General features: G+C 41.8%; 1 protein-coding gene across 1 annotated transcript in view; it reads left to right on the plus strand.

The window, feature by feature from the left end:
- Positions 1 to 19,716, plus strand: part of PIKFYVE (phosphoinositide kinase, FYVE finger containing) — a 61,086-nt gene that overhangs the window by 14,232 nt on the left and 27,138 nt on the right. The window contains exons 7-16 of the mRNA XM_008938882.1: positions 2,444 to 2,582; positions 5,225 to 5,382; positions 6,181 to 6,292; positions 8,081 to 8,228; positions 8,700 to 8,867; positions 14,705 to 14,767; positions 16,815 to 16,944; positions 17,298 to 17,478; positions 18,797 to 18,871; positions 19,521 to 19,628. Of these exons, the coding sequence (XP_008937130.1) occupies positions 2,444 to 2,582; positions 5,225 to 5,382; positions 6,181 to 6,292; positions 8,081 to 8,228; positions 8,700 to 8,867; positions 14,705 to 14,767; positions 16,815 to 16,944; positions 17,298 to 17,478; positions 18,797 to 18,871; positions 19,521 to 19,628 (1,282 nt within the window). The remainder of the gene's footprint in view (positions 1 to 2,443; positions 2,583 to 5,224; positions 5,383 to 6,180; positions 6,293 to 8,080; positions 8,229 to 8,699; positions 8,868 to 14,704; positions 14,768 to 16,814; positions 16,945 to 17,297; positions 17,479 to 18,796; positions 18,872 to 19,520; positions 19,629 to 19,716) is intronic.

Genomic DNA, 19,716 nt, shown 5'->3' on the forward strand with positions numbered 1-19,716 from the left:
AGTGTTGGAGCTGTGAGACGTTTGGAGACCTTTTTTTCACTGGTGTTACAGGACCACAGTGTTTAGCAATTTGGAGGGGTCTGGCAGAACCAGCAAAGCCTAGGGAACTCATCTGCTGGGTGTGTCTTTCAGGGAACAGACATCTTGGGGTCTTTATCTTCTGTGTCATAGAGACAGTTAGGAGGAGATGCACACTAGCTATATGGATGAGCACCAAAGATTTCACCTAGTAGTAAACTAATGGTGAGTGAACTAGCACCAAAAATCAATTTTGGGCAAACAGGCCAAGGAGTCTGAGGTTAAAAGTTTGAAGCTAAATAACTGCAGTGATTTCAAGAAATGTCTGAAACCTTGAGGTTGCTCTTCTGCTTCCTGTTCAAATTGATGTTGTCTATTTTAAAAGGCCTTTGCTGTTTGCTCACACATGCATTAGTAGGAGGGTTCTAAGCTGGATTTGGCAGGTCTAAGCTGCTCATTCAAGTTAAAATTTACCTCTCTGGCTATTCACTATATAACCTGCCTCTGTCAAAATTCTGAACCTGGGGAAACAAAGCTATTGGCTTTAAACTAAGTGATACTAGCCTTGAGATCTTCTCAAAGCAGCTGGAGATGTTTCTTTGATGCAAGCTTGAGTATGCAGAAATGATTCAGGTTGAGTGGGTTTAGATGGAGGTAGCAGAAGTTACTTAGTATTATTTGTTTTCTTTGTGGATGGGGGATATGTGTTGTGTTGTTTTTTTTTTTTTCCTCAAATTGATTATTTATGGGGACAGCACAACAGTCAAGTGTTGTAAGTGGAGGAATTCAAACTTCTCCTTTGCAGGTTCTCCTAAAGGATAGGGGGTTTTGTTGCAAAATCTCCCTCTCTGTTTTTAGAAAAGATAAATACAATAAAGTCCTGGGTGTAATTCATGATGATAAAGATGCAGGTATGAAATCTGACTGTTCTAACTCTTGCTTAATGCCCTTTTACACAAATTAAAAATCCCTGCTGCTTACAGTTAGGCAGCACAGTTAAAGTAGCTGTTGCAAAATGACTTGGAGTAGAGTATGCTTAATGATGGACTTTCATGTCAGATTCCCACATATGAATGCTTTCTGTTAAGATGTGTAATTCTGCCAGTTCTAACTTTAACTTGAGACCCTCTGAACAGTAAAGACTGGCAGAGTTTTAGCCTTTCTTGACTATGAATAAGTTTTTGCTTGTCAGCCCTGGATGTGTAAGGGTGTAGTGCCAAAACAGTTTTCCTTTAATTCAGCATAAATGACTAAAAAGGACCTAACTAAAACTCTTCATCAGTCCCATATTCCTCCTCAACAGAGAGAGGAGGAAAAAACCAGTGATTTTTGAGACCATCGTATCTTCAGTGCCTCCTTCCTTGCAGTACAAAAGCTGAAATAGGGTGGCACTGCTATTTCATGCCTGGGCTCAGCCATATCATCCATTGAGAATTTTGGTGAGTGTCAGCCAGTTAGCAAGCTGTCAGCCAGTTAGCAAGCTCTGTGAAGTTATATGAGTTTTATTCCAAAGACTAGAGGCTGGCAACAGTTCTCATCCTTGAGACTACTGCAAGCCTCTTGAGTCAGTTCAGCATTGGCATTTGGAGCTTCCCTGTTGCTGTATGCAAAAGTGTTTTCCATTCTCACTCCTCAAAGCACCGTAACCATGAATAGCTTACACTGTGTGCTTCTTGCTGCAGCATGATTAAAGTTGAACTCCAGTTATTCAGAAGCTTAGTCTAGTTGTGTGTTACTGGAGCAGAGCGTGTGAAACTTGTGTTTACATTTGTAGTTTTGGAGCAGTTGTTGCAAAATGGTGTGTTTATAGCCAAGATTTCCTAACAGCTGGGCTGAGATCAGGTGGGTGCTCTATATTGCAGTACAAGGAAGATTACCAGCTGGAGGGACCTCCAGCTTCAGCAAACAGTTTAGCCACCCTAGGGAACAGGTGTTCAAAATTCCAGACTCTGCAAGCTGTCAGCCATACATTTCAGAGAGCTAAGGAATTCTAAATGGGTCAGGGAGAGGGCGAATCTCAGTGCCCTTACAGAGATCCTGGTGTTGGCTGCCCTTGTTGGCATTTGTCTTGCCTCTGAGCCCCTGGAGCTTCTAATTACCCAGCATCCCATCTCTTTTCCCGTCTTCTCAAATGCAAACATAAATGAACTGCTGTGCCTAAACTTAGTTATAACTGCTTCCTACAAAGAACTTTAAAAAAGTTTATATTTAACTTAGATGTTCCAAAGCCATACCGTTGCTTCCTAGGGATCCTTTCTTCTGCTTTGGTGCGGGAGGAAGCTTTAAGCAGAGAGTCTGTGCTGAGGGAAGTGAACGGTGTCACAGGCTTAAGTTCCTTTTTAGCATGCTACAAGATCAGTGCCTGCTCTGGTGAAGCACTGCACTAAGAAGACTTACACTTCGGTTCTTCTCTCTTCCACTGCAGGTCAGCCAGCATCACTAACCTGTCGCTGGACCGGTCGGGCTCCCCCATGGTGCCTGCCTACGAGACGTCCGTCAGCCCCCAGGCCAGCCGCACGCATATGAAGGCAGAGGCCAGTGAGGATGAGCGCAAAATCCTGCTGGTACCTTGGAGGCTTCTGTTCGTCTTGCTTGACGTTTGCTTTTCTTGTGTCATCTAGCAAGAGTATCTTGCTGCCTTTAAAGGCTCTTGTGAGCACTCTTACCTCGACTCCTCCTCTAGATGGTGCAGGGGTAGAGAGCGTTGATGCTGCTTTGGACGTTTCCATCTTCCTGAAACCCATCATAGTTATAGTTGCATGTGGTGTTTGCAGTTTTAGACACTTTGGAAGTGTTGCAGTGTGGGGTTGGTGTATGGCGGCTTCTTATGGGTTAAACCTGTCATGGTTTCAGCTGTAATGCAATGAACTGATTCTGGTTTCGTCCAAGTTCAGATTTTTCTCTTTCACAGGCCATGTAATTAGAAACTTAAATGGCTGCTTCAGAATGGTTACACTGTGATGAATGAGTTTAAGCTGTTACAGCTTATTGGGCCAAAACATAACTTGGCCTCTCCCCTTGTTTGCAGAATAAATATAACATTTTTTGTAGAAAGTTGTAGTGACGTACTTGTTCAAGGAAAAATCAATGTGCAACAGTGTTCAGTGTAATCCTATTATCCCCTCTCCCCAGGGGCAGTGTTGGAGATGGCAGTTACCTTACAGTGTTCAGTAGAAAACAGTGTTTCTTTTGTCTGAGGGAGGAGAGGTGTTTCCAACAAATGGGGCAAAAAAAAGATCCAGAGAAGGGAAGGGAGTGGGGTGTTTTCCCACGTATTTAAAAGATTCAAGATTTCTCCCAACTGCCAATTTAAAATCAGGAAAGCTATTTCTGTGTTGTTGGGTATTTGCCTGCTGTCAGCAAAATGCGTAGAAGTTTTCCTGAGGGTGCAGAAACACTCTAGTTCCTGTTAGTTGCACAACTCCTTTCTGGGCTGCTTTGTAAATGGATAACCACGTGAGGGAGAAGCATCTTAAGGCAACATCTTTACACCACACTGCCCCATGCACGTATGTTCACAGAAGAAAAATGAAAATTAAAATGTTATGAACGTGACTGGGACCAAGATGCACTTCAGCTTCACATCGTTTAAGTTGTCTGTTTGCTTCCTTGAGGGAGAAGAGTACTGGTAGTATTGCTGTTGTTCAGAATAAGAGCAGAAGATGCAGTGTCAATTCATGCTGGATTTTCTGTGAATTCCCACTGTTTAATGCTGTTACCATGCAGAGCTGACTCTCTATTGGTGTTAATTTAAAGCTTAACATGTTCCATGCAGAAGACTAGTGAACTTTGCTCGTGAAATAAAAGGTCGGGGCGATGTACATACACTGGGGTAAACATGTTCTTCTTTGAACTTGAGATCAGAATCCCCAAGGTGAAAGGATTTGCTACACTCTGCCAGTTTTGTCCAATTTACTGAATTCACCATGTGAGTGAAGGGCAAACTACAGGGCAGCTGAACTGTGGAGTCACCACTTGCGTCAGATCTTGTGATCCTATGGTGTGTTCCGTTACCGAGCCACTGACGCTATACCTGGCATGGCAAGGGAGATGCTGCTCTTGGTTTTAGGATGATACCCAGGACAGCCACTGCTGGAAATAAAAGCAGAAAGCCAGTCCAGTAACAGAAGTGGAGCAAAACTCTTGAATCTCAGGGCACCCTTGGGAAAGTGCAATAATGTGAGTCTGGCAGTTAACTGAAAAGGTGAAACCAGTTAAAAATTTAATTAAAGCTTTTTATTTTTCTTCCTCTGTTACACAAAAATAGTATGAGTGAGGCATTTGAGACAGTGAACTGTAATGTCTCTTCTCCACCCCTTGGGGTGCTTTTTTGCTCTCTCAAAGTAATCCCAGGTCTCAGCTTCCACTCTGCAACAGTGGATTTTGCTGTGCCAAGCCAGGGTGCATATGGAAAAGCAAAAGGGGCCAGGTGCAGAGAGATAGCTCAGTTTGGATGGAGCATAGCTTACACAGAAGCTGGTGTGTACACATGCTTAACAGGCCTGAAAATAAGTTTGAGGGATAGGCTGAAGTGTTCCAAGTGGTGAGGGGAAGAGATCTACAGGTTCAAAAATTGAGTCATTTGAGTTAGGAAGGGTACACACCTTTTTTGCTTAGTGGCCACAGCTAGCAGTGTCTAAAAAAAACGCTTGATACTAGACAATGAAAAAGGAATCCTTAATAAGGAAAGATGTCCTAGAAGTTGAACATAGTGGTGTGCATTGCTGTATCAAGTACTTCCTTTGTATCTGGGCTTGATGGTGGACCACTATGCCTCACAGGCTAGGTTGAGCACAGATCATATAGAGAAACCCTCTTCCAAAGGATTTTTCATTGTCCTCTATATTGACACACATCACCTGAGTTTAAGAATAGGACACAAGAGGGCAGTAGGGAGGATTTAAGTATCTTGTAGGCAGTACAAAATTTTGTCACATTAAAAATAAACTCTCCTTAACTCTGAGGGTATGCACTTTGTTTCTTCCTTGTTCTCAACTTTATGTGAAAGGAAGGCTATAGGGAGCTGATCTCATGTCTGTTTGTTGTTCTGTTAACACCTTTGCATAGGTTGTGCAGAATGGCTTAGATTTTGTGCCTGTTTGTGGAGGGCTCTTGGTCTAGAAGCTGATCTGAGGGCCCAAGCTCATACCCTTGAAACCAGTGCTAAGGTCAGACCAGTAAGTAACTTGTATATCTCCCTGTCAAGGACTCAGTTCAGCTGAAAGATCTGTGGAAGAAAATTTGTCATCATAACAGTGGGATGGAGTTTCAAGACCATCGCTACTGGCTGCGGACACATCCCAACTGCATTGTGGGGAAAGAGCTGGTCAACTGGCTCATCAGAAATGGGCACATAACCACAAGGTAACCCTCATGCTTTAGGATAGCTGGTGTCTCTTGTTTCTGTGAAAGGAAGTTGTGAGTTTTGGCTGATATAGGGTACCTTGGACTGGAGAGATAGACCCCTTCACAGAAAGATGGGAAGGAAAGAAAGAAAATTAAGATATCTACTTTACTGCCTGCCAAAGCAATTAGGATTCTTAGGTTGTTGTGGCCCAACACAACTAGGCACAGGGGGCTGTCTGGTTTGGGAGCTGATGTGGGAAGCAGTTTATAGGACAAATTCCACACATTTTGGGAACAGTGAGTATATTACAGAGACTGTCCAAAAATGTTCACTAATATCCCATAGGGCAAGTCTGCCCTTGGGATCAGAGTTCACTAATAGTGTTTGATAGATAAATGTTTGGTGGCACTGGCAGGCACTTGACCTTGTGAGTTTAAAGAATCAGATATACTTAGTTATGCAAGAGGGAGATAAAACTGAGACGGCTCTGAAGTGTAGAGCAACAGTACTTAGCAGAGAAGCTTGGTATGTAAAACTTGAGCTAACAATATCAGAGGAACATGAAGTGTCTTAATCAGCTGTTGAACACCTCAGCTGAATTTGGAGTACTAGTAATCTCTTCACCAAGTTCCATACTTGAACCAGTACACTCTATCTTTCCCCAATACTTTAAATAGTGTCTAATTAAATGTAACAATGGGATACTGATGAGTCAGCGTGTAGCAAGTGACTCTTTCCTTTTGTAATATGTTTGTGCTGTAAACTGTGTGTTTAGAACTGGACTTAGGAAACCAGCTCTATTCTTATACTTCCAGGGTCCAAGCTATTGCAATAGGACAAGCGTTGGTTGATGGACGCTGGCTAGAATGTGTCAGTCATCATGATCAGCTCTTCAGAGATGAGTATGCTCTCTACAAACCATTACAGGTAAAAGAGTAGGAGACCTATGGTTCTTGCTGGGTTTGGCTCCTCACTAGAATCTTTTCTAATCCTGTTTTTAGCAACCATTGTATATTTTCTAAATCAGCTCTCCTGTACAGAGAAGTCTTGGCCTTTTTACTTAGTGGTTTAAAGCCTGAGGAAGCTGCATGTGCCTGGAAAGCTTTGTGGCTGTCCTCTGTGGAGGATGAGTTGTTACACAGAGTGCTGCCTAAAGTAGAGGAAAGAGTCTCTGATCTTGGCCAGCGCCTCTCACAGTAGACATCTTCCATGGAGGCCTTGGAATGGCACAGTCTGTGCTTGTGGCAGCTGCACCGTCACGTGCAGAATCTAGAACCTTTGTGCAGTTATTAGTGGCTAAGACACAATGGTGTTTTTCTACTTCTGTTTCAAAATTCCTTTTTCAAAAACTTTTTAAAAGTTTTTTTTAAAAAAAAGTATTTAAAAAAGTATTGGATCTTTCTATATATTATACTGATACCCTTTTTCTGATCTCCGGTAATGACAGTAAAAAAGAATTTGGTACCTTAGCCACATGATGCAAGAATGGGAGGGGGTCTTTGTCATGCCTCTCAAATAGGACTGGCTAGCAGAAGGGGAGGCAGGGAACCAGTGACCAAAGGTGCTATTTTACCATATTTCATTGCACTCAAACTTGTTAGAGGAGTAAGAGCAGTCTCTGGCCTCAGTGATTGGATTGGGTTTTTAACCTAAACAAGTTATCTTTGCAGCCTCTGTTACCTGAAAGTGTTCAGTTCAGAGTCTTCCATGTTCTGCAGGTTCTCGCAGTGAAGAATGGCTCAGCTGCCTCATGGACCTCAGTCACAAAGCCTGCAGCCATTAGCAACTTGTCTTCCTAGTGCATTTCAGCTCTTGGCCACAGTCACAGGGTCTTCCACCAAAATTGCTCTGGACTTTGGCATCTCAGCTAGTTAACTGCACTGTCTCAGTGTGCTGGTAAAAGCTTACTCTTTGCTAGCAAGTGCTTGTGGATCCCTATTTGTAAGTGGGTTATGTTATTCCAGGTTTAAAGCCAAATCTTTTTCTCATTGACTGAAAGCACTGTCTGATCCCATTTCTCATGGACAAAAGTCAGGAGACACAGTGTTGTTGACTTGGTTGTTTGCTGCACTCACTGTAGCTAAAGGAATGATAGTGAAAACTTCTTCTTGTGTTACTGGGGGCATCAGGGTGGCTGATGGAGATTGCTTAGATGGTCCCCATATTCTCTGTCAATCTAGCCAGGCTTTATTTTGACACAGTAGCCTAAGCCAGACTTGTTAGTGGAACTCTTGGAGCTGCTGCCTTTGGCCAGTCACAGAATCGCTCCAGTATCTTTGAATTAGCCTCCACTAAAAGGTGCATGTGCTGGTTTCTGGGCGAAGGGTATGGTCATCCCCCGCCTCGGTGTGGAAAAGGAAGCATTCAAAACCACTTAGCGGGATTTGGTGACAGAAAATGTCACCGCAGTGCACATTAATGGAGGGAGTAGGAGAAACTTGTGCTTTAATACCACTTACAACTTGTGTAGCAGTTGGGAGGCAGAGAATAAGCACGTGGGAAGTGTAAAGAAATACTTGTTTTCGATCCCAAACAGGTCGTATTTTGTGCCAGAGGGGGTGGCTCTATAACTAGCCTAGCTCAGCCTGCTGAGAGTATCCTCTGATTTTTTTAAAATGTCTGTACTGCTTTTGTAGCAGGCTGCTTTCTGAGGCTGCCTAGTATTTTAGCAGAGCTGCACTTTAACACCTTTTTTTTTTTCTCCTTGTCTCCTAGAGCACGGAGTTCTCAGAAACCCCATCTCCAGACAGTGACTCTGTGAACTCTGTAGAGGGGCACTCTGAGCCATCCTGGTTCAAAGACATCAAGTTTGACGACAGTGACACGGAGCAGATTGCTGATGAAGGAGAAGATAATTTAGCCAGTGAGTTTCACCTGAGTCTTGTGCTCAGTCTGCCTTCTGTTATCCCCAGTCCTTTGGAACACTAGTTCAACCATGTCTTGCTTTATGTGTGTGTGTGTTTACGTGTGCGTGCATGAGGCTATAAGGATCTAAGCAAACTATAACCTGGCTAGTCCTCCTGTTTCTTACGATGGATACAGCATTTTGGTAAAACTTCATACTTCTAATGGAGGAGAAGCATGTAAATTGCTGCCTTCTGTTTCTCAGGCAGACTTCTGCTTGCTTTGGGCCCTATATTAACGCACTAAAGAATGCCCAATATGTCAGCATGCACAGATGAAGATAAGATTAGAACTATGAAAATACTGTACTCCTGTAGTATTACACACTGGTCTTTATGTAATAGACAATTTTTCTCCTCTCTGGTACCCTCATGATATCCATTTGAACCCTTCTCCTCCCTGTATCTTCCCCCTTACCCAACACTAAAAGACTCCGCCAGCCCTAGCAAGCGCACTTCAGTCAGCAGCTTCCAGTCCACAATGGACAGTGATTCAGCCGCCTCCATCAGCCTCAACGTGGAGCTGGACAACGTGAACTTCCATATCAAGAAGCGCTCCAAGTACCCACATGTGCCCCCTCACCCTGCCGACCAAAAAGGTATGAGGTAGTCACCAGCTGGAGTTGCACATGATGGAGAGCTGGGCCCTAATAATACTGACCTGTTTAGACACTACTTTTGTAGCTGTCTTACAGAGGGGGAAGTATAAAGTTTAGCTGGCACTTGCAGTTTTGATGTGCTCACCTCTGAGGAGGCTCAGTAGACCTATTGAAGCACCTTCTCTGCAGAGTGTGTAACTTCCCCTGTGACTTTCTCTTTGCAGTTGAAGCAAAGTCTCCTGCCTGTACGTGATACATCAGATCCACCTACACAGTTTCTGGCTAACAAGGTGGAAAAATAGTCCATGCATAAACCAGTTTGATATGTGTCTCTACAGTTTGAGATTAGACTGGAAAAGCAGGCAAGAGGAAAAAAAAAAAAAAAACAAAAAACACCAAAAAAACCCAAACCACCACCAACAGACCAAACAGTGAACCAAAATTAACTTGGAAGAGCTCTGTGCTGACTTCTAATTATACCTTAGTAAGCTTACATTTGACAGAAGAATCTTATTGATAAGCAGGAAAGCCTAACTTCATCCATGTATGTAACATTTGTTCAAAAGAGAACATCCTCTTAAAGTGAAGTAGGAAGAAGTTAAACACTGAGTCTTGAAGACTTATTTAGGAGAAAAAAAAATCAAAAGAATTACTAAATTGCAAGACTGACTATAAGCAAAATCCTTACGGAAGAAATGTGCCTGCTTGTTGACAACTCCATTCTCTAAATTGGACAAGGGCTGACTGAAACTAGGGCTTGCCACTGGCTTGGGTCTAGTATATTCTAGTTGCTTGCCATGCTGGGTAGCAGTTGGTGTCTTTGCTCTGCTTCCTTACCTAAGGTTACATTGGCTTTGTAGGCTTCTGTCTTTGGATGCTTCTAAGGAGTTTCTTATTCTTAATTATTGTTCATTCCCACACCTTCAGTATTTCCAACTCTAAAAGCTGATCCAGTGTTAAATAATTTGGACTCCTGCTGATGAATTCATCCTTCTATAAAGTCTAATGGATCTCTTCTGTTGCTGTGGATCAGAGTGCAAGACTTTCCTTATGCTTGCATACAGATTGCATTTTCTGAACCTGAACTGGTCACTGAAGAGAGTGAGGAAGGAGAACTAGTCACAGCTGACTTTCATAAGTGTGTCAGAGGAGAGAGAGAGGCAAATTAAAGAGGTTATTTATCAATGTCTATTGTAGTCACCTTTGTTATTTGCTAAAAATATGTCTAGCAGAAGGGAAATCTAACTGCTTTTTCCCCCCCAGCTCCCTGAAGAGAGGGGCAGAGCAGGCTCAAAATGTGAGTTGATGTCTGTTGGCACAGCAGTCAGGATGGGTTGTTAGTACTACTGACACCAGCTTCTTATTGCTCCCTTTCAATTTGTTTCCAGCTCCTTCTCTAATCAAACGAAACACTAATGCATCTGCAGGCAAGAAAAGGTGTGGAGAGGTAGAATGTATAATTGAATTCCTTTTAGGAAGGAGGAATGCTGGCTTAAGTGAGCTTAAAATAGGCCCAGGTGTGTTGCAGTATTCCATGAGTTTACAGCTGGAGCCAGTCGATCTTTATAAGTATGTGTTGGCAGTAAAAGAGGCTGTAGTCAGTTTGACTCTGGCTAAAGGGTTTGTAGATAGGCCTGTTTTCAGACATATCTTTGTCTTTATCCCCTTGTACAAAAAGCAATACATGGTGAAGGGGAAACGTAAGAGAGCCTCTTGGAAGCTGTTATCCAAATCAAGGCTTCTTATAGCCAGAACTGAAGCTCTTGTGAGAAAGATGTTGATGATGGAGAGCTCAGAGAAGATCAGCAGAAAAGGCAAGTGGTGGAGGAACTGAAAGGATGAAGACTTCTGCCTTTGAGTTATGTATTTTGGCAACACTCTGCTATCTTTGCTGAGTCTCTGCTGACTGATGTTTATTATCTGTTCCTGAAATATGTGGTCACTTAACCAGGTTATTCTGTAAGAGTGTAATTAGTAGTAGAAAACTGGGAACAATTCCTTTCAAGAGAACGGATTTCCCTTGAGAGCAAAGTATCAATAATATGCCCAGAACTGGGGTAGGATGGAGCTGTGATTCATTGCAATGCACCATGGAGAGGTAGGTTTACTCTGCAGTTTTTTTAAAAAATCTGTATCCTCTGTAAATACAAAGGACTTACTTTACATTTTTTTTGTTTGTTTGTTTTGTTTGGGTTACTGGCATAAGAGTCTCTATAGAGGAAAGACCAAACCAGGGAGCAACAAGTTAAAATGAATGATAACATCATGAATAGCAAGAAACACTTCTGGACAATAGGGAGAGTGAAATTTTGTAGGTGCTTAAGTGTTTGTTATTCAAGACCTTCAAAAATTATGGGACAAAACCCTACAGTGCATACTGCAGTGCCTAGAGTAGTGAAATGGATGACGCCTAAAACCTTGTTCTGGAAACGTTAAAGTTGGAGTGTGAAGACTTTTACTTTGTGTTCCTGATTTATCTTGGCTCTATTCAGCAAAAGATGCCATCTGGGATGTTACAGAGTGTCATAATGATTAGACAGTGGAGGCTAGGTAGTTAAGCTTCTGTGTGAAATGGGACATGGTTGTTTTAAGAATGAGTACTGTGGTCAGTCAGCAACATGGTGTGTTTGCTCTGTCAGAGGTTAATAACTTCCTTATGACCATCATGGGCACATGTATTTGGCTTGATTTCACTGGAATTGTCTTGTCCTTAGACTGGATGACAGTGACTTAATTTTCTTTGAAAGAATGAAGTAAAACTGAAGATCACACCCACCTTTGGAAGCTTGTAACTCAATTTCCTCAGAACTGTGCAAATCACAGTTAGGGGGAAAGGCTGACAGGACAAAACATTAATGCTAGAAGTGTAGGTCAACTTTGATCTAAGTGGTTAGTGGCTTTCTCCAAATGATTAAGGGATATGCAATTTCCACCTGTCACAGAGGTCAGCTACTTTGAAGCAAGGCCTGTGATGTACCTACCAGCTGTGTTTTAGAACAGAGTGGTTTGTCTGTAGTTTGAGTCTGATGGCAGAACTTGTGATGTTAGAGGCTGACTAGTGTCTGATCTGTTTCCACGGAATTCTAGTGACTCCAGGTTAGCTGGCTTGTAGTATCGTACAAGTGAATATAGTGACTCATTTATAGTGTCATCTGCCTAAAGACAATGGTACTTTTTAGTGTGTATGTTGTGGTTTAAGCCCAGCTGGCAGCAAAGCACCACGTGGCTGCCTACTCACTTCTTCCCCCTGCTGGGGTGAGGAGGAGAAAATACAATGAAAGGTTTCTGGGTCAAGACAAGGACAGGACTGGATCACTCACCAGTTATGGTCATGGACAAAGCAAACTTGACTTGAGAAGAAAAAAATCAACTTAATTTGTTAACAATCAAGTCAGAGTAGGATAATGAGAAATAAAACCAGACCTTAGAAACATCTTATCCAAGACAGAATGTCTAAATGAGAAACCAAGTAAGATTGCTTTCTGCATTTAAATGGAAGGAAGAGATTAAGCAACTTGTTTTAAATGTGACTTTTAGTTGCTGTTTCTAAAGAAACAATGTGTTATCAATGTGGGAAACTTTATTTTTTAAATGTCTTTGCAGCCAAATATCCTTGATCCTGGTAGCAGGTACTTTGGGTAGTTAGTTTTTGATGACTCCATCTAGTTAAGAGGGGGAAAGAGAAGAGGATCTGTGTAACCATGATGCAGTTCCTTGTCACCATTTCTTGCCAAGGCTTAGTGGGCCATTGTCGGGAGCCTTCCTGGTTCACCTTCTGAAAAGGTGCACCTCAGTTTTCAGTGGATGTCTGCGGATGCATGCATCCTTGTTTGTGTAGCCAGGGTCGCTGTGGTTGCTGGCTCTGGTGTTTAACTAGAGCAATCTGTAAATTATACATGAGATGTATAAAATCTGTACCTGCCACTTACCGTTGGAGACCTGTGGGTTTCTTTTTGCAATGTGGTATTTGCTTCCAGTGATGCCCTTCAATATCAGACCTAGGAATTTGTATGGTCTGGTCTGGGTTAGCTGGTTTGGATGGTGGGGTGTTCGGGTTGTGGTTTTTTTTTTTTTTTTTTTTTTTTTTGTGGTTTTTTTGTTTGTTTGTTTTGGTGAAGCTGTTGAAGGGAGCCTGTAAGATAGTCTTCTGACAGCTAACTGCTTTCACGTTGTGAAGCATGAACATTTCAAGGATGCTGTGAGATAAGAAATGTGCATGTTAGCCACTCTCTGCCTTAAACTTGCATCTATGAATGTGTTGTCTATCTAGTTTAGGAAGAGGTTTGGTATCTTACCTTGTCAGGACTTTCTCCTGGGGCACAACTGGAAGCAAAGTTATAGGAGGTGAAGCTGTACTGAAGAGAAGTGTTCCTGGTTTGGAGGTGCCACCTGCATCTTGGTGCATAACTAAGAGTTATGAGCTAGGTTTCAGTTGGGATTAACTCCTGCCTTGGCTGTGCCAGTCAGGGATGTGCGTCAGACCTAATTTGAACGTGTTCACAGTAAGAGCTGCTGCCCTGAGGCTCTTGCAATGTGGAGAGGGATGGTGCCACTATATACATGCTTGTGTGTAGGCACAGCATGACATGACTTTTTCTAGGTAGTCTATGGGGCTGTGGGTGACAGAATGCTGAGAGTGAGCGAGCTTTTCTGAAGCAGTAGGTTGCTTGTACTGCTAAATTTTTATCTAAGCAAGAGGTGAAAGGAATCTGCAACTAACCAAGTTGCAAGGGAGGCTTGCAACTTCTCTTCAGTAAATTGATCATCTGTTGAGTATCTGTTTGCAACTATAGACAAACTCAGATTTTTAAACTGGTGGTGTGTAAAGGGCCCCTTGAGTGCTGGTGGTCAAGTGACTTGTGATTGCTTGTGTCCTGTCAACTTCGCATTGCTTTCCGTTGGTGTCTGAAAGGTGCCTGGCTTTGTGTTCTGTTTGTGGATGTAGTTCTGGACCATTCTTAGGAGAGGTGATAAAGGGTTGGCTTTGGACTTTAGATCACCATGCTGTATAAGCAATTAAGCTATTGCTCTTGTCTTCCCAGGGTACGATTGCTTTTTGCTGAAGAAAGGAACCAACTAAAGGCATAACAAGCTAATGGTCTCTGGAGGAAACAAGCTTTTTGTAGCCAGGCAGACTGTATGAAAGATCAAGATGTAGGAAGCTAAATTAGTAGTAGATGGAGCTTCATCCCATTTGCCGTGTGCAAAGTGGTACATAACTCTTGCTTTCCTTTGTTGCTGGGAGTCTGCCTCTGTCAGCATGGATTCTTTGGAACACCTCAAACTATTTTAGACTTTAGACTTCTAGCTCCTGGAAGGCAGGCTATCTTTTCTTTCCTTCACTGTGTAAGATAAATCTCACAGCTTGTCTTTCTCTTATTCTGAGGTACTTCATTGGAGTGTGAGAGCAAAGTAGCTTCTGAGGCTGCGTTTTCGAAACAGAGTGAGGAGGCTGTTCCCTGTCTGGACATTCCCATGGTGTCTGCTTGCAGCTTAACATGATTGTATTCAGATCTAGAAAAGTGTCCTGTGGGTTAGTTGGAAAAGCAAATTCAACTCCTAGTTCAGTCTTTGCTCATGTCTACTTTGTTTGTTTTGTTACTTCACAGTAGTAAGTACCATTTTCTTGTTGTCTTAGAACTTTTTGATAGAACAAGAATGAGAGGATATTCTTGTCTTGACCACTCATCAAGCTGTTGCTAAACTGGTGACTAAACACTCAGATGAGTAATACTGCTTCTTGTGGTGTGGGCGTGTACGTTGTAATTATATGGGCGCACCAGTGTAACCTGCCTCTTTATTTTTTTTGTCTCCACCTATCTCCTCTCTTCTTTCAGAGTACTTGAATCCAGAAAACGGAGGGCAGCAGATGTTCTCTATAAGTGATGCTTTTATTAAAGGTAAGGAGAAGCTTCGAATCTTTCTGTTGTGTGGCTTTAATATAATGAGGAGAACTCCTCAATGCTCCTTTAAAAGGGCATTGACCCTGTAAAACTATTTACTTAACAGTAAATCTGAACTTACTTGTGGCAAAGCTGTTACATAAACTATAACTTTTGAATGTGCTTTCAAAATTAAATATCTATCACTTCCTACTTCATTCAAAAGCGCTGAAAGAAAAGCTTTTACTTTTTAAAAAAAAATAAGTGTAAGTGGCAAGTCTGTTCACAACTTCCTCATCCACAAACTTATGGAACAGACACTGATATTAACTTTCTGTGCATGCAAATGAAGGCATGATATGGTTTAGTTGCACTGCTTCTACACGACAGCTTAGAGCTTCATCTCTTAAGTCTTTCTGAGTTTCCTGGCATTGCCACCACCGCTACCGCTTCTGAAGCGAGAGGCCATTCGACACACTTGTGAGCTTTAAAACCAGGCCAATATTGTGCCCAGGTGCACTTGTGGGCTTTCTTTCTCCCAGTTACTGCTATTGATTTTGTGAGTTTATAAAAGGAGGAAGTAAGGGGGAAACCCTACTGTCTGCTGCAGCCAGAAAAGTAAAGTCTGATGAAACTTATGCTTAGTTTTTAACTGAGCTTTTACAGGAGGAAGGGAAAAAACCAATGTAACCTCTGTTAATCTTTTACACAGCTAATTCTGGGTATGAAGCATCTGGAAGAAGTTAACTGTTCTTTTTAGAGAGTCTTTTTTTCAGTAGTCTTGCTCAGATTATTATTGTATAGAGATTTTGCAGTTGTATCATGCACTCTGAAGAGTTTTAATCTTGAATTCCGAAGGCTTATATACTTACTGATGAAAATTTATACAGTACTAGCATAAACGATTTATAATCACAGAATCGTTTAGGTTACATAGTCAGCCATTACAAGAACAGGGAAGTTTATAACTTCCTTCTATAATAACATAATACCTGTGTGTGAAAGAACTTAGTAACTCTTTCAAAGCAGAGAATACTCTGCTGAAATAACCTCTGATCTCAGTTCTGCAAAACAAAAGAACAGTTCTGAGGAGTTAAAACACAATATAGTGATTGAAAGTGGCAGGCCCTTTCCAAGTGAGGGTTGTCTTAGACTGTTGAAACATGCTTTCTGTTTCCAAGACCAGAAGAGGTTATAGTTCATGCTGACATTTAGGATTTAACCAATTATATTCAGTGGGTACAGCCTTCATTGACACCCTGTTTATTGTAGTGGTGAGGTATCTGTGTGATAGGTGGATGGGGGTGAGATGTGCTGAGACCTTTTCAAAAGCTCGTGCTACTTTCTTGACAGAAGATCCCTGAGAATTCTGAAGTACTGAATACCATGACATAGGTTAAATGAATTAGCCTGCTGGCGGCTCCCTCTGCACCTGAGCAGCAAAGAGGTGGTGTGTAGGATCAGGTCTGCAAGTCACATAAGGTTCAAAGTCTGACGTTTGAATTGGTAGCATAGCATTTCTTTAAAATATGTTTGGGAGATGCACTAAACAAGATCTTGACCAAGATATTATTAATACTTGTGCTGCAGCCTAAAGGAAATAGCCAGATCTTTAAAGGCCACTTATATGTGTCTCCAAAGCAGCAGCTTTTTGTGGATCAAATTAGTGTTTTTGACCAACGTTTCAAGTCTAAAAGGTGTTATGATAATGTATTATAAATATACACAATATTTAGAATTTGCTGCTTATTTATAGGGAAAACTAGGATATAAGGTTTTTGTCCTTCTCTTAACAAACAGTTCAATTCCAGAAGGAAAAACAGTCTGCTCTATACTGGCAGTACAAGAATTTTGTTAGTTCACTTCTGGTTTCTACACTTACCACTGTTACACTTAATACTGCTTGCTGCATCGTGTTACCACGATGTCTAGCTCAAACTCAGTATTTCAAGAGGCTTAGACTTATGTCTCAGTAATTTTTTTTTCCTTTTCAAAGTAACCATTCAGAAAGACACAGGCATTCAACTATAAGCTTGTATTAACAAGGTTCGTTTGTCTCTTGCAGAGTCATTATTCAACAGGAGGGTGGAGGAGAAGTCCAAGGATCTTTTTTTCACACCCCTAGGCTGGCACCACAGCAATCTTGATCTGCTGAGAGAAGAGAATGGGGAGAAACAAGCCATGGAAAGGCTGCTGTAAGAAACATGTAGAAAAAGGAATTTGTGCATCTTGAGTAACAGTTCCTGAATCCCCTCTATTCCCTCAGCTTTCAGTGGGAGTTCATCTATGGTGGACAATACAAGGAACTAGAGTCCATTAAGAAAACAGCATTTTTACAATATATTTTGATTGCTTTTTTTTCCCCTGTGATTTTTATATGTTGAAGTAGAGGACCGGAGTTGACTGTAGAATGTTCTAGGCAGCTATTCCGTCAGAGGATTTCCTGCACTGTAAATCTTAATAAATTTACTTCTGAAATGTGACTTCAACTAAACACTGCTCTGTATTTTTCTCAGGAGAATTCTGTTTGTTTCGTATCTTTTTACAGGTCCGCTAATCACAACCATATGATGGCACTGCTTCAGCAGCTTCTGTACAATGAGTCCCTGTCACTGTCCTGGAGGGATATCATTGTACCTGTGGTCTGCCAGGTGGTTCAGACTGTACGGCCTGATGTCAAGAACCGAGATGATGACATGGATATCCGCCAGTTTGTCCACATCAAAAAAGTAAGTTGCAAACAGTGGATATAAGGAAACAAAAGGATGCAGATACTGGCAGCACCCTGTGTTTGAAGAGGGGAGTCCCATGCCCACTGTCCCCGAGCATCTTCAGTGGTGTAATTGTGCAGCGTAGCCTTTGGATAAAATGAGGTTCTAGAAAAAGTTGCACAGGAGGAACATTGCATCCTGTGAAAGGTGCTTTAATGCCCCAGAGCTGCCCTCTTCTTATATGCTGTAGGCTGCAGAAGGTAGCAAAGAGCAGCACCTCTGTGATGACTTCCATTTTTAAGTTTCTGTTTGTTTTGTGCTTGGGATGGAGATGTACCGAATGCTGGATAAGTAGCTTGCGTGACTCTGTAGCAATCTATTGTCCTATAACTATCCATTATGGAGGACAGAACTCCTCCCATGCAAAGTACAACGACTTTCTTCAAGAGGAACACTTAATTGTTATCGGATAGTGCATCCAGTTCTGCCAGATGGCCCAGTCTTGCCATTGTTGAACACTAAGGCTGGAGTTGTAGCATGCAGAGTTTCTTCTGAGAGGCTTATATGAAACTGACATCCAAGAAGCTGGTGTGACTGAGGATCAAAGGTTTGGGCTTGTATTTCTTCAGCAAAATTCGCTTCAGTACGTCTCTTTTGTTTGGAAGCCATGTAAGATAGGAGGCTAGCCTTGTGGTTCTGATGCTAGCTCTGTGGCATCTCTTCAAGCAGCAGCAGTTATTGCTGCGTCTCCTGAAACTCCAGCTCAAAGAAGAGATGTTCAGAGGTGAAAGCTCTTCATAGCTGTCTGTTGTTTCCACATGCTAATGATGGAAATGTTCTCTGAAACATGTTATTCAGAAACCTGTTTCATGTTGTTTATTACTCCTGTGATTGGCTGTGACTGTAGGCACAGCAGGCAAGTGTTTGATGTATTCAAATAGAAGGTAGAGGTTTGTTTGGGTTTCTCTTTAATTTCTTTTTTTTTTTTTTCTCTCCTTACAACTTGTTTGTTGTTAGTGGAAGTGGCATGTACAAAGGTATATGCTCCCAGTATCCTATAGAAGTTAGGTTCCCTAATCTTCTAGAGGGAACCCAGTTTAATAAATACGCATCTGTTGGGAGGGGTGTAGAGGAACTTAGTACTTGTTTTTAGGTTGTCCTTAGTTTGCCAGACTTTAAAGGAAAAGAGTTGTGTGTATGTGATCTTTTCTCTGATAATTGAGGGTGTAGCTGAAGCTTGCACACCAACAACAATATGTATTCTGTCTGTTAGGTTTACTGCATTAAAAGTTATGGGAGTGTATGACAGTTCTAAAAATGTTCTTTGCTTTATTAGATCCCTGGTGGAAAGAAATTTGACTCCATGGTGGTGAATGGATTTGTTTGCACTAAGAATGTGGCACACAAAAAGGTAACTCAGGCTTGTTTAATTAACTGCTGGCTGTAGTGTATGCTGAGGAAACAAGTGTGCTGTGACTTCTTTTTTGTGTTGTGAAGCTTCTCTCATTGTTCAGGAGGTTTGCAAGCTTTCGCTAGTTTGAGACCCTAAACAAGAATGGCTTTTAAAGCACTTCTTTTCCAAGCTGTTTTCTTTTAGCCTAGAAATTCTACAGGGGGAAACTTTCCTCATGCATGTATAGAAGGACATTCTTTCCACCCCTACTGTCCCAGAACGCATCTAGTAATTACCCCAAGTTTTAGCTAGAAAAAGGCATCTGTGGTTCTGACTTAGGACAATGTGGTAAAGCGAGCCTTTAGATAAAGCAGGAGGGCAAGATAGAAGTGATCTGCACGGAGGCTCCGAAGTGTGGCAAGACTTTGTGGTTCTTGGGGTGACTGTAGAAATCTCTAGCATTGCACTCTTACTGGACAGTAGCTTTGAAATTCCAACCACTGGGTGTGACATCTTCTTAAGAGGGAAGAATAGGTAGTTGGGTCTGTAGAGGACAGCTGAGACAAATGTTGGGGAACAGCAAAAAAAAATCAGATATGGGAAGTCTGTCTTTTTCTCTTGGGTACTTTTACCTTTCTAGGTATTTTTATTTTCCTGTCTTTCTTAGATGAACTCCTGCTTAAAAAATCCCAAAATCCTTCTGCTGAAGTGCTCAATTGAGTACCTCTATCGAGAAGAAACAAAGTTTACTTGCATAGACCCTATAGTACTTCAGGTGAGAGCATGCTTTTGTTCTTGGTTAAAGTTGCTTGAGGTCTAGTCATTCAAATAAAATGGTGATCAGTACACACCTGATATGTAAG

This window comes from Merops nubicus, unplaced genomic scaffold, assembly GCF_000691845.1.
Source record: "Merops nubicus isolate BGI_N331 unplaced genomic scaffold, ASM69184v1 scaffold27384, whole genome shotgun sequence".
Taxonomy (NCBI): Eukaryota; Metazoa; Chordata; class Aves; order Coraciiformes; family Meropidae; genus Merops; species Merops nubicus.